At 43.7% G+C, this 27,107-nt stretch overlaps 1 protein-coding gene across 1 annotated transcript in view; it reads left to right on the top strand.

Moving 5' to 3' along the window:
* Positions 1 to 27,107, top strand: part of LOC108924250 (tissue factor pathway inhibitor-like) — a 29,389-nt gene that overhangs the window by 732 nt on the left and 1,550 nt on the right. The window contains exons 2-7 of the mRNA XM_029247483.1: positions 1,146 to 1,380; positions 17,569 to 17,769; positions 21,647 to 21,823; positions 23,040 to 23,183; positions 24,934 to 24,987; positions 26,723 to 26,917. Of these exons, the coding sequence (XP_029103316.1) occupies positions 1,308 to 1,380; positions 17,569 to 17,769; positions 21,647 to 21,823; positions 23,040 to 23,183; positions 24,934 to 24,987; positions 26,723 to 26,917 (844 nt within the window). The 5' untranslated portion in view covers positions 1,146 to 1,307. The remainder of the gene's footprint in view (positions 1 to 1,145; positions 1,381 to 17,568; positions 17,770 to 21,646; positions 21,824 to 23,039; positions 23,184 to 24,933; positions 24,988 to 26,722; positions 26,918 to 27,107) is intronic.

Here is a 27,107-nt window from a genome sequence, read left to right as displayed (position 1 = left end):
GTCTTACTGAGAAACTTTTGTAATAGTTTTATAGTATGTGAGTGACAGAGAGAGCGTGTGTGTTCCACTGATGTATGGATGAGTGACCCAGTGTAAGTAGTGTATCTAACAGTGTAAGTCACCGCGGTGAATAAGGTGTGTGGGCTGATAACACTACAGTGTTCATTGTAAGTCACTTTGGAGACAAGCATCTGCTAAACAAATAAATGTAAATTTAATATTTTTACAATAGCCACCCAGCAAATACATTTGCATGGTTATTATAAAAATATTATATTTACATGTGGGTAAATATTATTAATAGTGTGTGATTTTTGTAATAATGAGCGACTTTTTAACCGCACAGGCATATATACAAGTTCCCATCGCATGAATGATGCTTTTTATTTCCTCAAACATTAATTTACGCCAGATTTATTACTAAGCTTTGATTTGTTGTTAATTAGTGGTAAAAGCGACTTTGGATGTACAACCCAGTCGAGTTACTAACAGGTTTCGGGCCTGAGTTGTGTTCATAAGGTGAGGAAGCAGCGCACTCTGCAACATTGAATTTTTCTGTTTTCAACTCTGGATCAAGAACCTCTTTAATTCTCCGCAAACTGAAGGTTTTGTTATCCCCGTCTCTTGCTGTGAGACGAAAGCTTCTTCACAGTTGGTGCTGGGGGGCACATTATTAAAACACTGTGATAAAGGTCGATACCATCGTTGCACGAAATGAAGTTCATAGCAATATCCCTGCAAGAGAAGAGGAATGGTTGACGGTGGGTGTAACGTGTGTACCTACATCACGATGCTCTCCGCATTTCCCGTAGTCTTCTAGCTAGCTGAAAGTCAGCACTTTTTCTATACTAGGAAATGCTATTATTAAATAAAGGCAGGAAGTAATTGGGAAAATGAACGAAATGCATGTTTAAACATTTTGGTGAAAGATTAAATGTGTTGCCATTTAACATGTCTGAGCTGCTTGCTGATGTACCTTCCACAAGGTACATACAGTACAGCGGTATAGCGGAACTATTACTAATACTACGTGCTTATGTGTATATTGTGTTTTGGAGAAATTTTCCATGGTTAATTACAATGTATTGTATATAAACATGTTTTTTTTCTTTATTTTATTACGTTTTATTGCTATTTTGGGTAAGTTCAAGCTGTTGGCGGCGCATCCCATGAAGTCTGTGCGGTGAAGCGGAGCGGCCCCCCGTAGGGATGTAGGAGGGCACTGGGGAGCCGGAAGTGCGCCTGGAGCCCGGGGTCCGAGCGAGGGCCGATCGCCCACCCTGCTCGTCTCCAGCTGCGCTGCGGCCATGGGCTCCATCGTGCTCCTCCTGCTGCTGCTGCGCCTCTCCCCGTTACTGGGCGACCTCGGCTTCCACGGCGGTAAGAGAACTTACTAGAGAAGTTGCTGGGAAAGAGGCTGAAAGTTGGCGCGGTTCAGCGTCTCGGCACTGATTCGTACGCGGCGGGGGTTTCAAGCCAGGCGTGACGTCCGCCTGCCCGCGCGCGCGCGCGGCATCTTTTGGCGGCGAGAATGAGTGGCACGTGCTGCGCTTTGCGGTCGTTTACGGCTGGAAGAAATAAGGGAAAGAAACGCAGCGAAAGGTGATTCGCGCGCGGCGGGTGTTTTGCTGTAAGAGAGAGGTACCTTTCATCCCCAAACAGAAGCAACGCAACGGCAACAACAGTGACTTCTGCACGATATTATTTTTTTTTATTCATTTATCAAAAGAGAGAGGAAATGTCAAATGATCATAAAATCTGACTTCTTTTGTTACCGATTGCTCGTCGTTGTACGTTTTTCGTTTCCACTTTTTGTTTGGAATTTAAACATTTAACCAGGTCTGCTTGCCTGCGTCATTTAAATAGCTTTAACATTTACTGATTTACATTAAAAACTTAGTTATTTCAATGTCTGTGACAGAGTATGGACATTCATTCTCGATTTCAATGCAGCATGATGGTTAATATTAATAAGTTATGAGGCTTGTTGGACAGACCGCACTTTATGCTCAGGTGGATCCACTATAATTATTATAGAACTATTGTCCACTGTACTGTATACTCATACTGTACATCTTTCTGAATGATACTGCTTGTTTGCCAGTTCTTCTTGCTTGTTTACTTGCTATTTCTCGGGTATGAAACGGAGACACCTTTTAAATTGCTCGTAAGTTAACCAATCTGTGGAACAGACTGCTGCCCATTGTTCCCCGTACACGACTTTACTCACACTGGATATGTGGGGGAAAAAAATTCACTCGGGACGTCGTCCGGGAGTGAACTTGACACTCCTTAGCCGGTATTATTTGTTGCTCAGGAAAGTTATTTTTAGAAGGTGGGATGACTGAATGCCAGGGGCTGATCACACAATGCACAGATGATGACGTGAAAGAGAGAGAGAGCAGAGGCCGGGTGCTGTACAGTACTGGTGCTCCGAGAGACACGTACACGACTCGTTATTACTATGAACATACAGAGTAAAAATGAGAAGTGCTGAATCAGCACCGCGTCTTCGCTACGTGTCATTTCCGCTTCGCTCTTAACGCCCACATTTTGATTCCACTGTGTCAGTTTCGCATTCACTGGCATTTATTCATTTAGCAGACGCTTTTCTCCAAAGCGACGTACATTTTGCAGACGTCACAGTTATAAAGGCTTGTTTGTCCGTTGGCCTGTTGCGTTTTTTGTCTTAGCTTGATGCAAGATCCACATAGGAAAGCTGAAATAATACTGTACTGCGGGTTCGGATGGAGGAAGGACGTACAGAGTGTATTCGTTATGAACGTTTATGGAAACACCGGCACGAACACAATAACGCTTTTCTCTGAAGAAGCTGCACCTCAAGCTGGTATTCCTACGCTGCTGAACGACCGTCAGACTTCCATCTGTTGTTCATCTCCCAACACACTCATCCCCTTATGTTCCCTGTGAGTTCCGTCAGCGGTTGAACACAATTCCATTTTACCCACAATCCCACAGTCCAACTATTTACAAACCCCTTTCCTGCTCAAATTCCCAGTGACGCCAGTCGTTGCAATACTCTCCAGGGCTGCTTTGCTACTGGTGCCATGTTTATTATGTCTGCGTATGGCGAAGTGTTTCCAGTCAATGAATCACACTTCATGTCGTTTTCCAAACTGCCATGTGATCTGGCCCGTACACTGCTTTACACTGCTTTACACTTCTATAAAGCTCTCCTGTACTGCTCCCGTCTCCCATGTCGGACGTTTTTATTTTAACAACAGTTTCTTAATTACTCTCCATATTATTTGTATATTTGGAAAATCACTGTTTATAAATTCATACACAGTGATTCATCAACAGAAGCACCAAACCAGTTGCCAACTCATTCGCAGATTCTGGTTGTTTCATCTGAAAGGAAATAATAAATGTTTAATTCATCCTAAAATTATACAGACCATCTATTCCGTGTTTGATGCTTTATGCTATTTTTAGCTTTAATTAGCCATTTCAACGAGAAGTGCTGACTTATTTTAGAAAAACCGCCGATGTTAATGTGTGTCACACTGCTGGACTTTTGTAGAGTGTCGCACATAAAAAGTGTAATTATTTCTCTTTACTATTTTTAGTGAGGAGTTTTAATGATACAATTACTGTTACAATTTTGCTGTTTTGGCAAAAAGTTTGAGTGCTTTCAGATGTGCTTAAATGCAATAAATCAGTATGCCACCTTGCAGTGCCTTGTACTACAAATTGGGTTTAAATTGTATAAACTGATTAAATGCTAAGCATGAAATATATGGCTCTTCCGCAAGTTTCAGGCACACAAGATGTGCCTTGCATGCCATTTTCACGAGTTTTAATATAGCTCTTTTTTTTTGAAGAGGGCTGGGTGAACATATCAGGGCACTGAAAAATTGATGCACTGGGATTTAAGTGGTGCATGTTGTAACATAATGAAATCTGTTGACTTGGCACAGTGAGACAACCACTGGGCATGTTTGTCCTCCCTCTGGCTGCTGTATTGAGCACTGAGTGACTTTCCCTACAGGAAACAAGAGAGCATATTGTTGTTCTCATTTTAGCAGTGACTTATGATTTGGCATGTTTTTCCATTATTTTTCATTATTATTTTCATCACTACTTTGTAATTGCTCTGTAGCTTTTATTTTACATTATTTTTGAAAGTTTTAAAGTAAAAATAAAAAAAATCACATGTCCAACTTCAAAGCTGTGAAGTTACTTTTGGTCAAGATTCCTTTAATATTATGCGATATTGTTAATATATGCAAATATTAAGTTTAAAGTCAAAGGATCAGTAAAAATGCTGTTACTTTGGCCTACAGTTTCAGCACATTTTGAGGGTGTGCTTTGTTCTGAATTTAAATTCGTCCTGGGAACCTTTCTGCATTTATCAGCACTTCTTTCACCAGCATTTTTACTGTGTCTGTCAGATGGAGCCATTTACCATGCAGCTGTACCGTTCTGTTCTGGCCGCCCTTTACTGAACCTGGCACTTGGAGATGTCTAGTCTGAAGACAAAGAGAGCTCCATCCTGTGGAGTAGGGCTCTTTCTTCCAGTTTTTGCCTCTGTGTGTTTCCTCCATGGGGGGTGCTCTGCGGTGACATGACGAAGCCGTGAAAAAATGCGCATCGTTTGCCGCAGAATGCGATCACTCTTTCCTGAGCAGATGTAGTAGCAAGCGGCCACCTCTGTCTGTCCGGTTGCTATATCTACAATGGCAGTTTGCAATTTTTCATCAGTTCCTTCGATCATTGTTTTTCTGTCGGAAAAATTTCCTTCAGCTTTCAGCTGTGGGATAGAATTGACTCGATGATGTCAGCTGTGGGTTTTCTCGTTGTCCGTTTTCCCACAAGTAAACTGTGCGTAACTACTGTAGGCCTCCATTGCCTTCAATACTTCAGGTGAATGTTTGCTCAGTTATGCTCTCATACAAAAAATGTTATTTGGAACGTACTTTTGATCGGGGTAGCTTTCGGATATTCCAGAATGTTAACATTCTCGTTAACAGTGGTGTACGTTTGTACGTCTGTACCTGTAGAGCTAGGCTGCCAGTCATTGAAATAGTTAAGCATCATCAGAGTGATCATTGCATTTGGAAGGTGCAGACTGGGGCATTCTAAGGGATTAACTCTACATATAGGTGCTGTCAGTCTAAGAAAAGAGCAAGTCAGTTGACACTGGAAAACCAAAGCAGTTCTACAGATGTGTCTGGGGGCCCATTCCGCATATAAAATGGGCATTAGTAGGAGTCTATTTGGATGCTCAGCATGTGGGGAGACACGATCATGTCTAGTTTAGGATTAAGAGGTAACCCTTACATTTATTTCTTTAGCAGATGCTTTTCTCCAAAGCCACTTCCAATGAACTCTATGTAGTGTTATGAGCCCACACACCTTCTTCACCAAGGTGACTTACACTGCTAGATACACTATTTACACTGGGTCACTCATCCATACATCAGTGGAACACGCACACTCTGTCACTCACACACTATGGGGGAACCTGAACAGCACAGTCTTTGGACTGTGGGAGGAAACCAGAGCACCTGGAGGTAATCCATTGCAAACTCCACACAGACTGAGCGAGGATGAAACCCATGTCCTCTCGCACCACCCAGGCACCGTGAGACGGCAGCGCTACTTCCTGTGCCACCGTGTCACCCACAGGGGTTGTATAGATATTTGGGCAGAGCGTCCTTTTCAGTTTTTCTGGCCAGTACCCAGGAAACAAAATCAAGTGTGTGACAAAGATACATCTGGGCAGGCTGAACACCATCCCGAAGCAAAACTTTAAAATAGCTCTGATGGTGTGGTGGTTCAGGTAGGTAGAAGTGGATGAGGACCTGGAGCAGTGTTTGAGAACACTCATTGAGAAAGGACTGCTTGTGTAATTTATTTTGTTGATAGCCAAGTTCATTCTGCTTTGGTGCCCTAGAACACACATTTTGTGGATGAATCATTCTCTTTTTAATGAAGTTTGGGGGGGGGGGGGGGGGGGGGGGGCTATTTATGATGAATGGACATATTCGTTTTTCCAGTGCCTGTGTTGTACCGCTGCTGGATATGCGTTGGTTATTTACAAAGTTGAAGCACATCACAACAAGTCCCCAAGGGTATGTCATGCTCTATTTTTGGTAAATGTGGGATGATGTATTATTTGTGAGAGTAATCTGATAAGAATATGTCAGTGAGCTTTCCGCAGAAATCAGGAGAAGGATAATGTCGTACAGTACGAGTGGGAATGTAGTCAGGATTTTCATCTGGTTGCAGACACTGTGTTCAGATTTTTTTTTTCTGGTCTCTTTTGTGTTTAAAGGTTTCATTAGAATCTGAATTTGTCCTGTGAGTAAATATAAACTCATTATATCTTAAGAAATCCAGACCATCTGTACCATCTGCCGCAGTGCCAGTATATTCTTTTTGCTCAATAGGGGAATGACTTTAAGCAACACTTTGAAAACCTCAGTGTTACATAGGCACGACTTTTATAATTTGTTTCATATAAATAACTAGTAAAATACCTCCAGGCTGGACTTTCTGCTGAAAATGCCTATGTGAATTAACATAAAAACTGAGTCTGCATTATCTTTGAAGACTACTTTAGCATTACTTTGCAATGGGCTCAGAATGCATACTATACACAGAATAGAGCATGACAGTTCCAGGAAGGTAAAAGTAAACCGGTGCAGCCATGCACATCTGTGTAAAAACACTGTGGATATCTGTGATGAATCAGCTGAGGCTACATTTACTATAAGGAATGAAGTACGTTCATATCCTTGAGCTGCTCCCATTCAAGTTAGGAGAATTCGACTTTACAAGGAGTTTCATTTAATACCCCAATTTAGTTTACGAGGATCAAATTTGGATTTGTCGTTTATTCATTTAGTGCATGGTTTTTCTCCAAAGTGACTTGCGGTGATTTATCCAAGCCTTTATCCAAGGTGACTTTCATTCACCCACCTATAAAGAAGCACAATGTTCGCACAGACTGAGCAGGAATTGAACTCGTACATTTGCATTGTTTGCAATGATGTCTTTTGTCTTTTACTCTTTTTTTTACGTTCAGGACCATATTTATTCTTATTTTGTTTGTGCGCATTTCTTAAGCGTACGGTATGTCACAGCTATGGAAGTGCTGAAGCAACACTGGGGCAGCCATACAGTATTATACAGTAATTAATGAAGAGATATTGCCTTATTGCATTATGTTATGATAACTAATGTTAGTTATTGAAGTGTTTTTGTCCTTTTTAGCATAAATGGGGGTCAGTTTTGGGGTTTAGGAATGCAAAAAGTTAACTATTAAAGCTAATGCCCATTATATCTTTGAGTTATGAGAACTCACCTTCCGAAGGGTTTTCAGGAACACATCACCCTTGTAAGGAGGGGGAGGCTGTACATGTTCCGACGTGTAAATCCAGAGAACAGTAGTTAGTTAAAGTTTAAATACACCATAGCATTCATCAACTTTATGGTGTCCCTGTTCTAACCTCACACAGTCGTTTTCCTTCAGTCTGTTTTCGTGTTTAATTATTTAACTCTCAGTTTTTAGAGTTAACCAACAGAGCTGGTCTCAGACATTTCTATGATGAAGCATCTCGGCATTCAGATGGTAACATTGAAGGGATGTGTAAGTTAAGTCTAACTGGATTTGGTGATCCTTGCAACACTAATGTCATCGTTCTATATCTGGTCAAACAGCGGTAATAACGTTGTGGGATATTTTCTTTTATTTCTTTTTCCATTTTCCATAGAGTAGTGTTGTGTGAGGCTGGACCTGAGAAAAATCTCTTCTAATGAGCTTATTAAAAACATGAAGAAAAAAAAAAAAGAGGCTGATTTCAGGTTCAAATGATATTCAGGTTTGCATGACAAAAACAATTGTCTAAACCTGGAATGTTGCACTTAAGATTAATATCATGCTGGTTTTATTGTGTCGATCCATTGGAGCAGAGTATTGGGTGGGTAAAAAAAAGAAAAGAAAACATTTGCAGATGTGGAAAAAAGAGAGGGCAAACAGTCTCTCACCCTTTTCCACTATGATTAATGGGGCTTCTCGGTCACTTCAGGCATGGGTATAAGTTAGTGCATCGTGGGGTCTTTAAGTATGTCTCATGCGTTGCTTCTAAGGATTTCTTATTTCACCACGTTTCTACCTTCTGTCATGTTTTTTTAGAACTATTATATTGCGTGTATCCATATATCCTTCTATCATCAGTAACTGTTTGTCTAAGGCAGGATTTCTATGGTCCAGAGTCTATCCAGGAAGCACAGAGCCAAGGTAGGGTCCATCCTGGAGCAATCACATACACACTAGGAGCAATTTAGACTCACCGATGCTCCCGAAACACATCTTTAGGCTGTGGGAGGAAACAAGAGCACCTGGAATTTGTTGTAACCCATGTCTAAAGCCATAGCCCAAGAGCCTTGAGGCACCAGGACTACCCACTGTGCCTCATGCTGCCCCATTTCGTAACCAAAAATACCAAGTGTTTTAGATCTTTTAAAACCTAGCCCATTTTTTACTATTGTTTGTTTAAGAGAATGCTGTCATAATATACACGCAGCACAAGAATTTCAGAAAGCTCTCGGCGTTAACAGTTATTTATTTTGTATTCAGTGGTCAGCAGTTCAGACAAGCAAAACAAACTTAAACTCGTTTTCCTTCTGATAATATGTTTGTGGATACAGCAGAAAAGAGGACATTAAAAATTAATTAAAACTTTGACCCACAGGTCATTCCAGTAAAAAAAAAAAACACCCCGAAACTGCAAGGCCAGCTTTATCATGTCACTCAGGCTAATGAGCAGTGTCTGACTCCATATAACCGTGCGCTTTGCTCAAACAGAAAGAACGGAACTATGGAAACATGGTAGGAAAACTGATGTTTCAACTGTATTCTTCATGCTCTTCGCTAATTCTAATTCTTGATTGTATTCAAAGGTACCTATAACTTTTTTCTTCTCGGTATATGGTGGAAAACTACTGATCCATACTGCTGATCCAGACCCTTCTTTGAGAAATTGTCATCTGACCAACACAGCAGCGCTCAATGTCTGGTACCAGGCTGCTCTTCGTTCTCCGAACATGTATGCTGCAAACCGTGGCCTTGCCGGTATCCTTCCTCACAGCCCACATACATGCCAGAGGGCAGCCAGGGGCTCGGAACCCAGTCAGCTCTAATCACAGCCTGTGAGCCTGCATTGTACCTCTGCCCAGCAAGGTGTACCTTGTTCTTCCCACTCTTTGCGGCGACTCGCTGTCCCGCGCGGTGGAATGAGCTCCCAGGCAATGTCAGAAGTGCAGAACTGCTGTCAATTTTCAGACAATTTTCAGATAACTCACACCCTGCGTGGCATATGGTGTGTGCTGATAAGGACGAGTGCCCTCTAATGCAAACGCAGTGGCTCAGTGTAATTTGTTGGGTCCGGGGCCGTTCGTTGTTTATCCTCAGTTCGGCTCGTTCGGTTATTCCTTTAAATCTCTTAATCTCTTTGAATTGCCGCACGCGTCCACGAATGTGTGGAATTCTATGCATGTAATATGCAAAATACATTTGTATAATGGTTAATGTGTGTAGTCTGTATATGAAATTCGTGTATTCCAGTCTACATGTGTCGTCTGGGTCCCATCTCCTGTGTCCTTGAGCAAAGCATTTAGCCTCAATTGATCCAGTTGTAAAGAAATGAAAAAATCGGGCCGTATAAGGGTAAACCACTCTCTCTAAGTTGACATTGGAAGGTACTTTGGAGAAAATGTCAGCCAAATAAATGTAAATATAAATATGAAATCTGACCATGGTACCAGGTGCAGTTCAGAATGTAGTGATAATATGTTTAGCTGATGATGCTGTGCAATGATCATCCATTTGGAACGATGTCATCGGCTGGTGGGACCGTTGCCATCAGTGATTCACCGAGTATCTTTGCTAATGGGTCGTATTGAAGTCCTCTTGGGTCATATGCATTTCAAGCTGCAACATACGGCCTTTTCTTTGTTGCGATACCTAAAGCCCCGTTGGACTTCTACTTGGCTCCCGTTCATATCGAATGCTCTACAGGATGTATCACGGTGACAAACTCTTTTCTCATGGGGCTTTTATCAAATGCAAATGAGGTTTAATAAGGAAACGTAAAGCCAAATGCAAGTAACTAGCAATGACTGAAATTATGTAAAGGAGCGCTAGCAGACAGGAACCTGCAAATTATTTAAAAAGAAATTTGAAGACTCAGAGCTCTGGTTTTATGAGCTCATTCAGCCCCTGTGGTTTCTTGGCCTGGGAGGGGATTTTCCTTTTCCCTTTCCTAGGTTCACTGTTGGTCAGCTCCGAAAGGAAGCAAGATTCGACATGTTTTGCTCTGTCAGATAAACCAGACAATATATGTAGCTACCAAAGCAGCAAGTATCCTGTTAAAATTCATATTTTTTACTTTGAAATTCATGGAGTCCTCAGCTTCTAGAAAATCGGAAGTTTTCAAAGTATTGATGGCTTTTTCTTAATGGAAATGTTTTAATTTTTCACAAAAGTGAGAAAGTCTTTCTTTTTTCACCCTTTACTGTAGCTATATTTCCATTTAGTTTTATGTGCTTAAGAATTGGTACAAACCATTTGCTGATTTCAAGATCATTTATACCATCATAATTTATAAAGGAAGAAAACTGCAGAAAACACGTCTGTCTCTTGTGTTCCCATGAGCAGGTGAGCCATATCAGGTGTACATTTACTGGGGACAGTGTTTAATAATTCTTCAGAAAAAGCATCAGAAAGTGGTACGGTGGCTCAATGAGTAGCTCTGCTGCCACTCAGGTCTGGGCCGTGGTGTTGGGCTTGGCATTGAACCCGGCTCAGCCTGGATGGAGTTTGCACGTTCTCCACGTGTCTGCTCTGGTTTCCTCCCATACTCCACAGTTGTGCACGGAAGACGACGGTAAACCACTTGCCTACCTTCCTCTAGTGGGAAAACCATATGAGGGATTTTCAGAAGTCTACTTGAACTCGATGGCACTTACCCTGCCCTTAAGCATCATTCGGTCCTCCAGGAAACGTGTATGTCATGGGTGTGTATGCTAATGAGATCCGCACTGCAAACCACTTCTGGCAAACCTCTGTGCTGATAACACACTAGTTTTATTTCCAACTGGGCTCTTAATTAGTCCTCATTGAGCTGTTGAGAGAATATCTGCATGGTTCAAATTATGCTAAACCATTTTATTTTTTGTGGACTCATTGTAGTTTCTCTGTTTTGTTTATCCTTTTTAGCAAAGGAATTCATATTAGAAAATGGAACAAAAAAAGAACTAAAGGATAAATAAAACTTGTTTTATTGCCATTAATAATTAATTCTGTCATATGTCTCGCGCATGACAAGGATGAAGTAAAAGGAATTTTTATTTTCAGTAAGCGTCAAAAAATGTTTTATATGAATAAAAGCAATGTTTTTCAATGAAATCTGAGTATACAAGGCCAAGTTTGAGAAAAAAAAATCTGTGCTAAAGTGAGGAATTCAGCCAGGTCTACATTATTGAAAAGCCCAACAGTGTTACGTGTTGAACACATATACACATGACCTGTGCAGTGTGCTCCACATTTGGACTGAAGTCGTGCCGTTTAGTCTTACAGCTTTGGTTGCTATATCTTTTATTGAGAATTTCAATGGGAGAACATCTTATCTTCGATCGTTCCAGCTGATTTAGAGTTGGCTCTTGCAGAAACTCTACGTTCAAGTTTTTTCTTCCGTGTTATGCAGAAAAAAATGCATTATAATAGAAACTATCGACCAAGTAGGACTTATTGACGAGTTAAAAGAAGTCTTTTTTTGTATTATTTCATCTAGGGCTCTGAGTAATGCTGGTAAATTTTATTTTTTCAATTTAATTCAACAGCCTTGATTATACACTTGAACATGTAAAAAGAAAATACTCTTTTGACTTGCATTCAAAAGGGCAGAGACTTATTGGCTATGGTTTATGGCTCTCGTTTTGTGCTTTAAAGCTGAAGGCAAGCTTGACTAACCAGTTTAGCCTGAGCAAACACCTGATGTGATTGTTGCAAAGTGTTTTGTGTGCGCATTCATGGACATTTGTGTCTTAATTGCAGCAACACAGACTACCGAAAGCCTAAATAAAATGAAAATAAATGCTCATAAAACAAACTTCCAATTAAAAATAGTCACTTGTGTTCTGCACATGCAACTGAAAGATTTTTCCCTGCAGTAAACTGACAGTACCTGTCCGCTGGTACTCACCTGTGCTTGCCAGGAAGCATTTCCTTCCAAGGGAAATCTGCCCACATTGTGAATTAGCATGGTCTTGGCAGCGTATCGGTGCCTTTTGGACCATTATCTAAGCCAAGGACTGTGGATGCTGTGACAAAGCTGAGACAATTTCTGCAGGAAACAGCACAATGGCCATTCTAAGCACCGGTACATTTTTAGCACAATACCTTCTCTGCCAATTGTTGTCTATTAAGGGAAGTATAATGTGTGTGTAATAAAGAATTGTGAAGAGCTCACATGTTGTTTGTGTGAGCTCTAACTAGACAGTCACATGCAGCTTATTTTCTTGTTCAGCTGTACTGGTACAGTCATGCGCCGCTTAACGACGTTTCGCTTATAACGACTGACCACATATACGACGGTGGTCCCGTAAGATTATAATGGAGCTGAAAAATTCTTATTGACTAGCGACGTCGTAGCCGTCGTAACATCATAGCGCAACGTGGTACTCACATGTTCATGGTGGTGCTGCTGTAAACGAACCTACTGCGCTGCCAGTCATATAAAAGTACAGCACATACAATTATGTACAGTACATAATACTTGATAATAAACACCTATGTTACTGCTTTATGTATTTACTATACTGTACTTTTTATCCTTATTTTTCAGTGTACTCTTTCTACTTATAAAAAAGTTTACTGTAAAACACTACGCTGTGTTACGCTGGCAGCAGTGTCATTAATCTCCTGTTTACTGCGTCTCTTGACTGCATCGAGGCTATACCATGTAGGTTTGTATAAGTGCACTCTGTGATCGAGGCTATACCATCTATGTTTGTATAAGTACACTCTATGATCGAGGCTATACCATCTATGTTTGTATAAGTACACTCTATGATCGAGGCTATACCATCTAGGTGTGTATAAGTACATTCTATGATCGAGGCTCTACCATCTAGGTTTGTATAAGTACACTCTATGATCAAGGCTATACAATCTAGGTTTGTATAAGTGCACTCTGTGATTGAGGCTATACCATCTAGGTGTGTATAAGTACATTCTATGATCGAGGCTATACCATCTATGTTTGTATAAGTACACTCTATGATCGAGGCTATACCATCTAGGTGTGTATAAGTACACTCTATGATCGAGGCTATACCATCTAGGTGTGTATAAGTACATTCTATGATCGAGGCTCTACCATCTAGGTTTGTATAAGTACACTCTATGATCAAGGCTATACAATCTAGGTTTGTATAAGTGCACTCTGTGATTGAGGCTATACCATCTAGGTGTGTATAAGTACATTGTATGATCGAGGCTATACCATCTATGTTTGTATAAGTGCACTCTGTGATCGAGGCTCTACCATCTAGGTTTGTATAAGTACACTCTATGATCAAGGCTATACAATCTAGGTTTGTATAAGTGCACTCTGTGATTGAGGCTATACCATCTAGGTGTGTATAAGTACATTCTATGATCGAGGCTATACCATCTATGTTTGTATAAGTGCACTCTGTGATCGAGGCTATACCATCTATGTTTGTATAAGTACACTCTATGATCGAGGCTATACAATCTAGGTTTGTATAAGTGCACTCTGTGATCGAGGCTATACCATCTAGGTTTGTATAAGTACATTCTATGATCGAGGCTTTACCATCTAGGTTTGTATAAGTACACTCTGTGATAGAGGCTCTACCATCTAGGTTTGTATAAGTACACTCTGTGATCGAGGCTCTGTTATCTAGGTTTGTATAAGTACACTATGATCGAGGCTACATCATCTAGGTTTGTATAAGTGCACTCTGTGATCGAGGCTATACCATCTAGGTTTGTATAAGTGCACTCTGATCGAAGCTGTATCATCTAGGTTTGTATAAGTACACCCTATGATGTTCACACAACAACAAAATCGCTTAATGACGCATTTCTCACAATGTATCCCCGTTGTTAAGTGACGCATGTCTGTATTACCTAACTTGCTGCGCATAGCACCTGGTACTTATCGATGAAGGTCATACATGTAGTTAAATCTTTTGCATTATGCTTTATGATTGCCATATCTCTGGAGTGTGGACGACTGCCTCCCAATATCCCTTAAGCAGTTATTACATATTCAGAAAAAGCTGTACTGAGTGGGTTCGCTACTGTTGCGGTAGTTACAGCTGCCGACTGTCTCACTAGAGCTGTTGCAGTGCCAGGGAAGGGACAACATCACCCACAGGACAGCCGGATTCTCACTCAGGCCATTTCTTATACAATGCAATGAAGCATCCAATGAAATGTGCAGAAGCACAGTGCTGTGGAAAAGTCCCGACTTGTATCCGATTGATGTGGCATGACCTGAAAAGAGCTGTTCGTGCTCGAAAACCTGCAGATATTACAGTTCGGCATGGAGGAGTGGGCCAAAATCCCTCCACGGCGGTGTGAGACCCTAGTCGACAGCTACAAGAAGCTTTTAGTTGCAGTCATTACAGCTAAAGGTCTTGCAGCCGGTAACCCTATCACACCAGTGATGGTATAGTGCATTATCTTCCCCACCAAGGAAATGACATAAAACAATACCGGTCTCACGTTTTCTTTTTCTCTCTCAGGCTCTCTTCATATATCACTGGAACGGGCAAAAAAGTCCGATCAGTTTTACGCGAGCAAATACTTCTTCACAGCATCTCAAACCACGTTGTTAACCTGAGCATTCGCTTTTACTGCTCATCTGTTTTTGGATGAGCAGCCTGCTCATCTGCATGCTCTCTACGTCTACGGCAGTCTGAGACGTAAGTGGATGAAAACGAATGCTAGCGGTACATTGTATTCCAATTACACCATGAATATTTCACCAGGCTGACTTTTGCTTCCCGCGTTTATTTTTAGATTTTGGAGCCGCGTCGGTGTCACTAATGTTAGATTCAGCCGAAGCACGTTCGCGTACTACGTGGAGGGATATGCGTTATTTTTTTCTTCTTCTTCTTTAAATAAAAGTGATTTTTGAACGTTTCTGTTCTGTGACGGTAGCGGGAACTCGTCGTCTTTCATTTGTCTGCATCCCGCAGAGACGGTTGCACCTTTGGCAGCCTGTCTGGAAGTTGTAAATCAAGCCCCGAGTGCTAGTTACCAGCTCTTTGAAAACAATATGTGGAGGAGGACTTCTGGAGGCTAAGATTTTCTTGCATCTCGGAGAGGGCAATGTTGCTTCTTTATGGCTCTCCCCTGCTTTACGGGATATGCGACGTATCTGCCCGAGAGCACGGCGCTCTTCGCGGACGCAACGCAGAAGAAAAAGTTTCTTTCCGCACCCCGTGGAGCGCCGGAGCGGTCACATTTGGAATTAATTTCGAAAGGCAGATGGTTCCTTCAGCGATGTTTGTCCCATCCGCAACAAGCGAACACGTCTTAACTTTCCATTATTGCCCAGTGCAAGTTCTTATTACACATTCTTGTGCTGAGATTTCAGTTTGCTTACACTGGCACAGCAGCAGGAATAGAGCCGGGGGACCGCTTGCTCGCTGAGAAATTGCCCCCTGGATGTCTGGCTCCCTAACTTTTCATCTGCCGGAATGGAGGAATGTAAATAACAATATCAAAGGCCAAGCACGGAAAATGTTTAATCTCTCTCAAAAGCAAACGCATAAAGTGGCGGGGCTTGAAGGGGATGCCGGGCCGCCGCTCTGGGCCTTGTAGTGAGCCGGAACTCCGTCTGTAGAGGAATCGTTTTAAGGCAGCGCTATGCTGGTGTTCTCGTTTCTCTCGGGCCTGGAAAAGTGAGCATATTAGATCACATCGCTTCTCTGAAGATACATTAATGAATCTCAGGGCGCTCCGAAAGAGATCAGCCATGTCCAGCGCTGCCGGTGCTGGCCGACGTCTCCAAGCGCTCTGAGCCACAGCTCACGTTGAGCTCAACATCCACATCCCTGTCCGGGGTTCGACTGCTCTTTAACCGGTATGTTGTACTGGGACACCTGTTTATGCTGAAATATCAATAACAAAACAATAACACATCACAGTATAACCGTTCGGTTTCCCTTGTTTAATTACTCTGTAATATATATTATATTCGTTGTGTTACTGTAATTCAGGCTTTAATGCAAAAATGCAAAACAGTACAGTAAAGGCAAAAAAAATCTATGAAAACACACACACGCAGACTGAAACCACTTGTCTCGAGTGGGGTCACGGCGAACCGGAGTCTAGCCGGGCAGCACGGGGCGCCAGGCTGGAGGGGGAGGGGCACACCCAGGACGGGACGCCAGTCCATCACAAGGTACCCCAAGCGGGACTCGAACCCCAGACCCACCGGAGAGCGGGACCAGGCCAAACCAGCTGCGCCACCGCCCCCCCGTCGATGAAAACAATACAAAGAAATATTTGCGCTGATGAACAAACCGACATGGTGTCTACAGTGCCTGGGCTCTGTGATTTGTTAGGGGTTCGAACTCCACTCAGTCTGTGCGGAGTTTACATGTTTCTCCCATGTTTGTGTGGGTTTCCTCCCATGTGCTTCAGTTCAACTGGTCACTGTGCCGACATGTGTGTGTGTGTGTGTGTGTTCCATTATTGCGCTCTGTACAGTATAAATAAACATTGCATGACATTCTTCGAAATATTATGCAATGCAAAATACAGACAGATGCTCCGAGGCCCAGTAATAATTCTCATAAACTCTGAAGTTCTCGTTCAAAGAAGGATGAAGACCCCCATCAAAGCGAACATTTTCATGCAACAGTTTTTCGGCATTTCAGTGTTTTCTTATCTGCTTTAGAAACTGTGTGTTACAGTGATGATATAAAAACAAATATGTTCTTATTTTTATATCTCACCGAAGGCAGATTTTCAGCACCTTTTAAATGACTGCATGAATATTTTTCAAACCGTGGTTTACTAGAGAGGGGTGTGGTGGCACAGTGGGTTTGACCAGGTCCTGCTCTCTGGTGGGTCTGGGGTTCAAGTCCTGCTTGGGGTACCTTGTGATGGACTGGCGTCCCGTCCTGGGTGTGTCCCCTACCCCTTTGACCTCGTGCCCTTTGTTGCTGGCTAGGCTCCGGCTTGCCGTAACCCCGCTCAGGACAAGCGGTTTCGGCGTGTGCGTGTGGTTTACTACAAAACAGCAGGAAAGTACAGTGAAAGCCATTCATTTTGCAGCAGCTACACACATTTTCCTGCTTGACAGCTGCACCAACGCTTAATGCATCAAAATGAGACTTTCTTGCAAATACCTGAATGCAGGTTTTTTTTTTTCCCCCCCGGTCGAGGCCGAGGTGAATCCCGATAGCCGACCTAAAAAAATAACATCGCAAGTGATAGAATGTATTCTGAACCCTGCAGAATCGAAGCCTTTGGTTCTTCCCTCATCCTAGATGGAGAGCAGCCTGAACTGAGAGTTTTCCATCACTCGTGCGCCCTGAAGATGGACGAAGGCCCGTGCAGGAGCGTGATGGATAGGTTCTACTTCAACGCTGACACGCGGCAGTGCGAGCGCTTTGACTACGGAGGCTGCGAGGGCAACGCAAACAACTTCGAGACCTTCGAAGAGTGCGAGGAAACGTGCGTCCCGGAACGTGAGTGTGAGCGGCCGCAGCCGGGAGGTTGCTCGGACGCTTCCCCGAGCAGCCGCTGGACGTCGACGTTGCGGTTTCTCAACTATACTGATGCAGCCGAGCTTGTGGCTGAATTTTGCGTCCATTCATTAGCTATTAAAGTTAGAAGTGTTCGGAGAAAATCATGTAATTGTGTATAAGAATTAGCTATATAGAATAGGTTCGTTACCATGGTAACCTGAGAGCTTTTTTTTTTCCCCCAATAGAGTGACGTGTCATTCTGAACCCTTAGTTTTTCTCACAACTGCTGATAATTTAACGTGTTAAAAAGTACCATGCTGCTTCCTCTGCCTAAAGTTTAACTTTATCCAGAAAGATTAAACCGCTGCCCTGCTGTTCTTTCTGCATTTTTCTGCTGTTGGATATTTTGTTATGATACAGGGATTGGGAGGCATGTTTTTTTTTTTTAAATAATTTTCTTGACTTTGCATTTTTGCGCTTAGCCACAGCAAAGGAATCGCCGGACAGCAATAATGAAATATAAGAGCAGACGCGCACCGCACGATGTATTATTCAGTCGCAAAAGCAAGGGAACGTTGGCCATATTTACATTTTCCCTAGAAAAGATTTATAACCCAAAAGAAGGTCAATTTATCTTTTCTGTGCAAATGTGACACTGGCGTCACAGGAATTAACATCGTTTCTTGGTGCAGCAGGCCTCGGAAAGACAGCATCCTTTTCTGAGCGCGGACATCTTTTCTTATGTGTTTTTTTCACGGAAAGAATAGAATTTATGAAGACAAAACCAGTATAGCTGTAACTCGCATGCCATCGTATAAGTCGTTCGTCAAGTGACAGCTGTGTGCGGTAGTGGCTCTTGGGTGAGGAGCTGTGTTTTCGGGAGCACGAAGCGGGTCGTAACGAACGAGACGCGCCGCCGACTGCCGTCGCCCTCAGAGAGGCTCCCGTGGTTCTCGGAGGCGAGACGACAGGCAGAGTCACGTGGCGCATCAGCAGCGCCCCTCGGTGTCTCCCGCCAGCTCCTGGCGTCACCCCGTGGAGCCCCGTTCCGGGCCGTGATGAACGCACGCGATCGCCGCTTCTGTCCCGTGGATGTGTACCCATGCTGTTTGAAATGGAAGCCGTTCGTTAAAAAAAAATCTAACTGCTTTACGTTTTTAAATATTTATTTTAATGACAATAGCGACGCTTGGTCGCAGTGACAGAATGTGGTAACAGGACAGAGTACAGCTGGAGCTGCAGCTGCGAGTACAAATTTAGGAGAGCAAATTGCAGCGTTTCTCGCAAGCGATGGACTGTTATTGTTCGAGTTTGTTGCCCAGAACAGTGTGAACCCACAAGTTTTGATTCAGATTAAATTTTATTAGACAGAAAAAAAATTCTCCGCTATCATCCGTAATATACTAAGAAATACAGGTATAAGACCACAACTACAAATCACAAAAGTTATTATGGATGGATGGATAGACGTATGGATAGATGGACAGATGGATAGATGATGGATGGATGGATGGATGGATAAATGATAGATGATTAGATGATGGATGGATGGATGGATGGATGGATGATGGATGGATGGATGATAGATGAATAGATGATGGATGGATGATGGATGGATGGATGGCTGGATGGATGGATGGATGGACATCACACACAAACACACACACACACTTTCAGTCACACGTACACACACTTAGGCCAGATTAGTGCCATCAGTTCACCTGAAACCCATGTCTTGGGACTGTGGGAGGAAACCAGAGCACCTGGAGGAAACTCACGCAAAATCCGCACGGACCGAGCCCAATCCGAGCCCCTTCCGAGCCCCTTCCGAACACGCGCTGTCCCCGCCGTACCCGCTGCGCCTCCGTAGCGCCCCCGGCAGACCCGCGAGACCCGTACTCCAGCACGGTCTCCATGGCAGCGCTCGGCTCAGTTTATTCAGCCCTAATCACTGCAGTCGGATGACTCACCAACACCTTTCACTTGTACCCCATAAACATAAATAAAAGTTGCTTAGGATGCCCAGAAGTAGACCCTCTTTATTTCAGTCAGGCTCGCAGAGCGCTTTGTGCAGACAACAATTCCCGCAGGCTCATTCACCGCTTGATTAATTCCTGGGCCTGTGAATGCTAAGCCCCCCCCACTCCGGTTAATGTAATCTGATAATGGAGACAGACGCGGTCGCGAGGCCTGGGTTCCGCAGCCGCCTCCACCTCCGACCGCCTCCGTCCAGCGAGCCGCGGTGCCACAGGGCGGGACGGGACACCGTTCCTCGTCCCGGTTGGCAGCAATTAAAGTGCCGAGTGTCAGTCAGCGTGGAACGGGCCGTCTGGGGACCGGGTCATCTCCTCGACAGCGGTGTTCGACTTTGTCGTTAAGGGCCTAAAATTTCGGGGAGATGGAGTGCTTTATCGAGCAGGGGGTCACAAATAGAGGACCATTAAAATTCCATTTCTTTTTTGACATTGCCCTTTAAAAGCCTCTTGGGGAAATTTGTTTCGCAAATTAATCATTAGATTGAATTCAACCCATGAAACTCTTTATTTACCCCAGGAGCAGGATGGGGTCCGCAGTCAGGTTTAATTTTACTCAGGCTGAGAGGAAGAAGCGACATTACTTCTTTTCCATTACTGCCGGACATTTATTATTGCGCCTCGCCCTCTGATGTGTCTGCTTGTTGTTTTAGCCAAACTTTTCTTCCTTTATGAGCCACAAGCCCACAGTCCTGTCTTTGGAAATAAACACGTTCTAACTCTTTTGTTTTTTTCCCCTCCTTTTTTAACTCAATTTGTTATTATCGTAAATAGTTGAAAAGTAGCGCTGCTGTCTCACAGCGCCTGGGTGGCGCGAGAGGACGTGGGTTCGATCCCCGCTCAGTCTGTGTGGAGTTTGCATGTACTCCCTGTGTCAGTGTGGGTTTCTGCCGGGTGCTCTGGTTTCCTCCCACACTCCAAAGACATGCTGTTCAGGTTCCCCCGTAGTGTGTGAGTGACAGAGAGGGTGTGTGTGTTCCACTGATGGATGGATGAGTGACCCTGTGTAAGTAGTGTATCTAGCAGTGTAAGTCACCGCGGTAAATTAGCTGTGTGGGCTCATAACACTACATAGAGTTCATTGGAAGTCGCTTTGGAGAAAAGTGTCTGCTAAATAAATAAATATAAATGTAAAAGAGCGCTCTACACATATCAAATATGTGACCCTCAGTGTACAGTAAAAGGAGAATACGAACACTGCATCTTTTTCCATTGCGTGCGAATTAAGATGCACTTCAAATAGGAAACAATTAATCACTGTAGATTAGGGAAGCAGAATAACTGGATTATCTTGCGTGTTTGTTTGAGTGAAGCGCTTTATACATTTATCTTCTTGTGGCAGGAAGAGGATGCATGAGACGGGATCAAAGTAATCGTCAAGGCAAGGTGATAGATGGCCACTCAAATGAAAATTTTTAATTAACCATATCATAAATAAATTATGCATCACAGAGTGTGGAAGTAGCAGGATATTAAGTGATTTTATCTACTGCGCACTGGCTCCAGGCCCAAAGTGTGAGCGGTACAGTATGGCCTGTGCATTGTGGTAAATAAAATCAATGCTGCCAACTGGTGTGATCAGTCTAGGAGAGCAATCAGTGTTTCCTTCCACAATAAATGCCCCAATAAACCTCCCCACCCTGCACTGATATTTTAATTTACACTCAAGACTTGTCACATGCTAATTACATTAATACAGAGCTCAACAGCAGGGTCAGCTGAAAAAGGCAGAGGAATCAAAATTATGGTCCGTTGCTCAAGCGGCGATTTGTCTGCTTTGATTTATTCAGTGGCTGGAATGTAAACCTCATGCGTCTTTGTGCCCCGATCTCGTTCCTGCGTAGCGGGTAAGAATTCCTGCCGCCTAGAAGAGGAGGCGGGGCCTTGCAGAAGCCTGCTGAGACGCTACTTCTTCAACAGCAGAAGCAAGAAGTGCGAGACCTTCTTCTATGGCGGCTGCTTGGGCAATGCCAACAACTTTAAAACGCTGGAAGCGTGCCAGGTGGCGTGCCATACCTCCAGTGAGTCCCTCTCCAACTGTGCAAACGGCACTTACTAAAGCAAGTGATGGGAATGAAAAGGATGGGAACAGGTTTATAAGCTCATTTGTAAGTTTGATACTTCTGCGTTATTTCTTATGTCGTCCGAAACCCATTTTCGAGAGTTTTACTGACTTTGAGCCGTTGCTCGTTCCATTGTCGGCAACCGCTCGTCCCTGTGGGGTCGCGGCGAGCCGGAGCCTGATCCGAAAACACGGGGTGCAAGGCCGGAGGGGGAGGGGACGCACCCCGGACGGGACGCCAGTCCATCGCAGGGCAACCCCAAGCAGGACTCGAACCCCAGACCCGCCTCACAGCAGACACCACCACACCCCTTGCCATTGTTCGTGTTTGGACTATATGATAATGAGCCCTGTGTTTATATGAATGGCAGCACGGCAGTGACAGAAAAGCTACCATTTGAAAAACAGTTTTTATCATTGAGGTCACCGAGGTCATTTAAAGGAACATGAAGCGTCAGAATAATTACTGTTACTCTTTCTTTCATCCGCCCAAATGTTCCCCGAGACAGGGCCCACTGCCATTATTCAGTGTGCTCACACCCCTCTCTGCAGAGACACCGTGTTTTAAGGCTCCCATAACGTCACTCAGATTCAGATGTAGCACTTCTTTAATGAAATATGATAATGAAACATTATTCTACCGTGACAATACAGAGGAGCGGTGATTTTCGCAGCCTTTGTCTAACTCCGCAGCTCGGTGTTCAGCCTTGCTCTCAATTAGTGGGTAATTTATTGAGCTCCCGATGAAGAACTCTGTTCAGTCGCGGAATATTTTGCATCGTAGGGTCAAAAGTGAATAAACGCATATATAAGCAAAAAGAAATCGTCGTAATATAATAAAGAACAATCCAGGGCCACCTGTTGCTAAAGTCTGATATGACTGCTAGATTTATTCACACCAAACACCGAATTCTCCGGGACGGCCATGGAAACAGTTGTTTTCGCCCTTTTTAAAATACACAATTACACACCATCTCTGTCATCTCTCTTCTTGCTCGATCTTATGCATGAAAAGGTTACGTTCATTAAGGTATCAACACGTTGCATCATCGCTGGGGGCCTGAGTGTAGGGTGATCTTGAGGGAATGGTGGCGGAACGAACGAGGTATTAAGACGACGCGGGGATCGGTAGAGCGGTGTTACTCGGCGATGTCGGTGCGCCGGGAACTTATGAGATATCAGCGGAGTCAAGTCACGCTCACTGTCGCCTGTTTATGCAGGAGAACGGAAGAAGGCGGAAATGCGGCACGATGGCCGACGTTCAGAGCCCGTCGAACCCAGCGCAGCCCCTGTCTCGTCAGATGGTGATGTTCACCTGGGTAAATCCGTGTAGCTGCAGACAGATTCTTTGTACTTTGAGTCTTTTCCCATCTGCCTCCTCCTTTCCTTTGATTTGCTGTTTATCAGTTGGGTTTGTCCTTCTATTGTTCATCTCTGCTCTTCCCTTTCAGACCAAGTGCCACTTAAAATAAAATATATGCTTTTTTTTTTAATCTATATATTTTATATAAAATATACTTTCTACTTTTATATTTACTTTATACTTTTATACTTCCATACAAATTATACTTTATATATATATGACTCAATAATTGGGTTAGCTCAGAAGTAAATGAGATCCTTATTTGAAGCACATCTTACATAGAATACATATATATACACACACACACAGTTTGAAGCTGCTTGTCACAAATGGGGTCGGAGTGAACCGGAGCCTAACCCGGCAACACAGGACGCAAGGCTGGAGGGGGAGGGGACACACCCCAGATGGGACGCCAGTCCATCGCAGGGCAACCCCGAGCGGGACTCGAACCCCAGACCCACCAGAGAGCAGGACCCGGCCAAGTCCGCTGCGCCACCGTGCTCCCCTATGAAATACTTATGAATAGATAAGTAAATAAATAGAACCTGATGGCAGGTGAACAGTCCGAATCTGTGTTTTCCTCTGCTGACAGTGTCAGAACACTGCGGAAAAGAAGCATGACGGAGGGAAGAGGAACACAGTTATGTGCCCACAACATGATCATAAACCACACAGTGCAACGCCGAGGTTTGATCTGCTACGAACATGTTATTTCTTCACAGCATCTCGAAAGGGGCATGAAAGTTTCCTCGCATCTAACCAGAGGTCTAGTTGTATAAGAAGGTACACGCTAATTTACTCCCATGTGGGGACGTGCGCGTCACATCACCGGGCCGACGCTGAGCTGGACACCCTGACCCTCTCCGGGAAGTGACAGTCATTTCAGTTTCAGGGACACAAACAGGAGGAGATGAGGCTCTTTTTCAGCATCGTGGGTTTTAGTACCCAGGTCCCCTGATGTGAGAATGTGTACAAACTGTCTTGCGAGCCTGTCTGCGGGCGATCCGTCCTGATCCTATTAAAAAACCCATGCGTTGGGCTCACTTTTGAAATGAAAAGCCTGTGTGAAACAGTATTCTCATAGGAAATAGTGAGTTTACCTTGGACACTTGTGGATGTTAAATATTTTGGCCTGAAATAAGCAGCATAACTGAAATCTTGTTTTATTAAATGTTATACATGCTTTTTAAGCCCTGTGATGAACACTCTTGAGGGTGTACCTGACCTCACACCCATTGCTCTGCCCTGTGCTTCCAGGATAGACTCTGGACCGATGGATGGATGGGTGGACGGGTGGACTGATGGATGGACGGATTGATGGATGGACCAGTGGACCGATGGATGGGTGGACGGATGGATGGATGGACGGACGGATGGATTCATAGATGGACGGAAGGACTGATGGTCCGATGGATGGACGGATGGATGGATGGATGAATGGACCGACAGATGGATGGATGGACTGATGGACGGATGGACGGATGTATGGGGTTACATTTTATATTTTAGATAAAGATTTTTTGTAAATTCCTATTAGAGCTTGTCTTCTGTATCACCTTTGAGGAACATATTTACCCTGAATTGCTCCAGTAAAATCCCCAGCTGTAGGAATGTGACAAGTTCTGCAAGGTACTTTGGCCACAAGTGTCAACAAAGCAAGGCATGAAAAATGAATGGCCGCATTCTTGCTCGCTCTTACCTCTCAGGCGCGGTTGAAATAAACCCTTCCCGTGCTGAGCCGCCGAAAGAGAACCGCACAGGTACGTACCGTATCCATCCATCCATCCATCCATTCGTACATCCATCCATCAGTACATTCATCCGTCCATCCATCCGTCGGACCATCCGCCCTTCCATCGTATGTACCGTACGCTGTACATTATCACTGACTTTGAAGCCCAGCCACGTGTTCGTGTGTGTAAGTGTGTGTTAACGTTGGCGAGAACATCGCAGTTGACCTCCGGTACAGAAACAGTCTGTGGGCCAGATGGAGATGTACTGCGAGCTCCGAGACGGGTTATAGTAAATCGCTGTTCACCTCTGTTGCTGATGCAGCTCCTACTTATTTTCCGCTCCGAGTGTTTGTCAGCTTGCTAAATGACTGCTGCACCGGAGGCCAGAAGAGAGTGTAGCAGTCTTCACGTGTGTTTCCCTTCGCAATTGGCAGTGATGCACGGCCCTTACCGCAAACGCCAACACGGTGGCTAATGTACCGGCTCAACGGAGCCTACAGCGCAGGCCAGTAGCGTCCGCTACAGAGGGGTGGTGAGCTCAGGCGCTTCATACCACCAGGTGGCACAGTAGTTAGAGCTGTTGGCTTCCGGTTCGAGGTCCCGGGTTAGAATCTCTGCACCTGCTGTGGTATCCTAAATAAATGCTTGAGCCTTTTCTAAGGTACTTGCCCTTAATTGGTGCAGTACAAATATACAGGTGTGAAATGGGCAAAGGCTGTAAGTTGTTCAGCACACAAACCCACAAACACTGGAAGCTGCTTTGGAAAAGGGCATCAGACGAATGGATGGATGGATGGATAGATAGATGTACAGATGGATGGATAGATGGATAAGGAATCATCACCATACATGGGTCTGATTTAAAATGTATGTAGAAGAAACATTACAATTTAAATGACATTGTTAGAATAAGAAAACCTTTGGGATAATTGAACTGAAATGAAACTACCACTTTCCACCAAAGTTTTTCCTCCTCTGTTTTATTTGTAGCTATTTATTTATTCTCTAATGTGTATTTCACATTATCAAAATTATCATGTGGTTCATTGCACTTGTACCTTGTGTCCAATGCTGCCATCTAGTGGTTTGTGGCCAACATAACAAACAGGATTCAACGGGTGTTTTACCTTTAGTCCTCTCATGGTCATAAATACAGTATTTACCATGTATTTTACCTGAGGGTGCATTTTATTTGGTAGAGAATATCTCTGATTGTTTACACCACTTTTAAAAATTGCGGGTTAAAAGCGACCCAAGTTGAGCCAATAAGAGACAGAGCCTCCAGCTCAGATTATTGTTTTACCTTTCATAATGGGTTCATTTCGTATGCAGTGCATAGGATCATAATAATAATTTATCGTTGCTGTGATTGGCTCTGGAAAGACAGCACAGGGAAATGATCGCGTGCAAACAGACGATGGGAAAGGACTAAAACAGTCCAGCTTGTCTTCAGTCCCACGTTGACTTTAACCCAGATTCGTTGAAGTGCCGGGTTCCCCTGGTTTCTTTGCTGACACTGGACCCACAGAAACGCTGTCTTCGAGCCAAGACTGCTAATATGTGTCGTGTGTGTGCGTGTGTGTGTGTGCGTGCGTGCGCTCGCATCCATTTGTCATAGTTTCTCTAATTTCAGAAGCCGACTTCCTGCGGGTGCAGAATCTACGCAAACCAGAAAACAAAACCAACAGTTCATTAGTTAACCGTGCTTGTTTTTGCCCCCCAAATATTAGTTGCAGACATTGATAACGGCTGTGTTGTTCAGACTCATTTCTCCCAGCTGTATGCTTTCAACCGATCGACCGAGGGACCTGCGATGGCTCATCGAAAAGGTACCTTTACAACCGGAAGCTGAAGCGGTGCCAGATCTTCCTTTACAGTGGCTGTGGAGGCAACAAAAACAACTTTGTTTCTCGGAAGCAATGCATGAAAATGTGCCTTCCGAACGCCCTAACCTCAGGTGCGTGTACTTCTTCAAAAGAATGAAACATTACTAATTTACCTGATGACTTTTTTCCCCAAAGCAACTCACATTGTTGATCTGCATACAATTATTTACCCATGTATACAGCTGGGTAATTTTACCGGAGCAATTTAGGGTAAATACCTTGCTCGCGAGTACTATGGGGAGAGGTGGGATTCGAACCAAC

The sequence above is a fragment of the Scleropages formosus genome, chromosome 21 (genome assembly GCF_900964775.1).
Source record: "Scleropages formosus chromosome 21, fSclFor1.1, whole genome shotgun sequence".
NCBI lineage: Eukaryota > Metazoa > Chordata > Actinopteri > Osteoglossiformes > Osteoglossidae > Scleropages > Scleropages formosus.
This window is presented reverse-complemented; position numbering and strand designations above follow the sequence as displayed.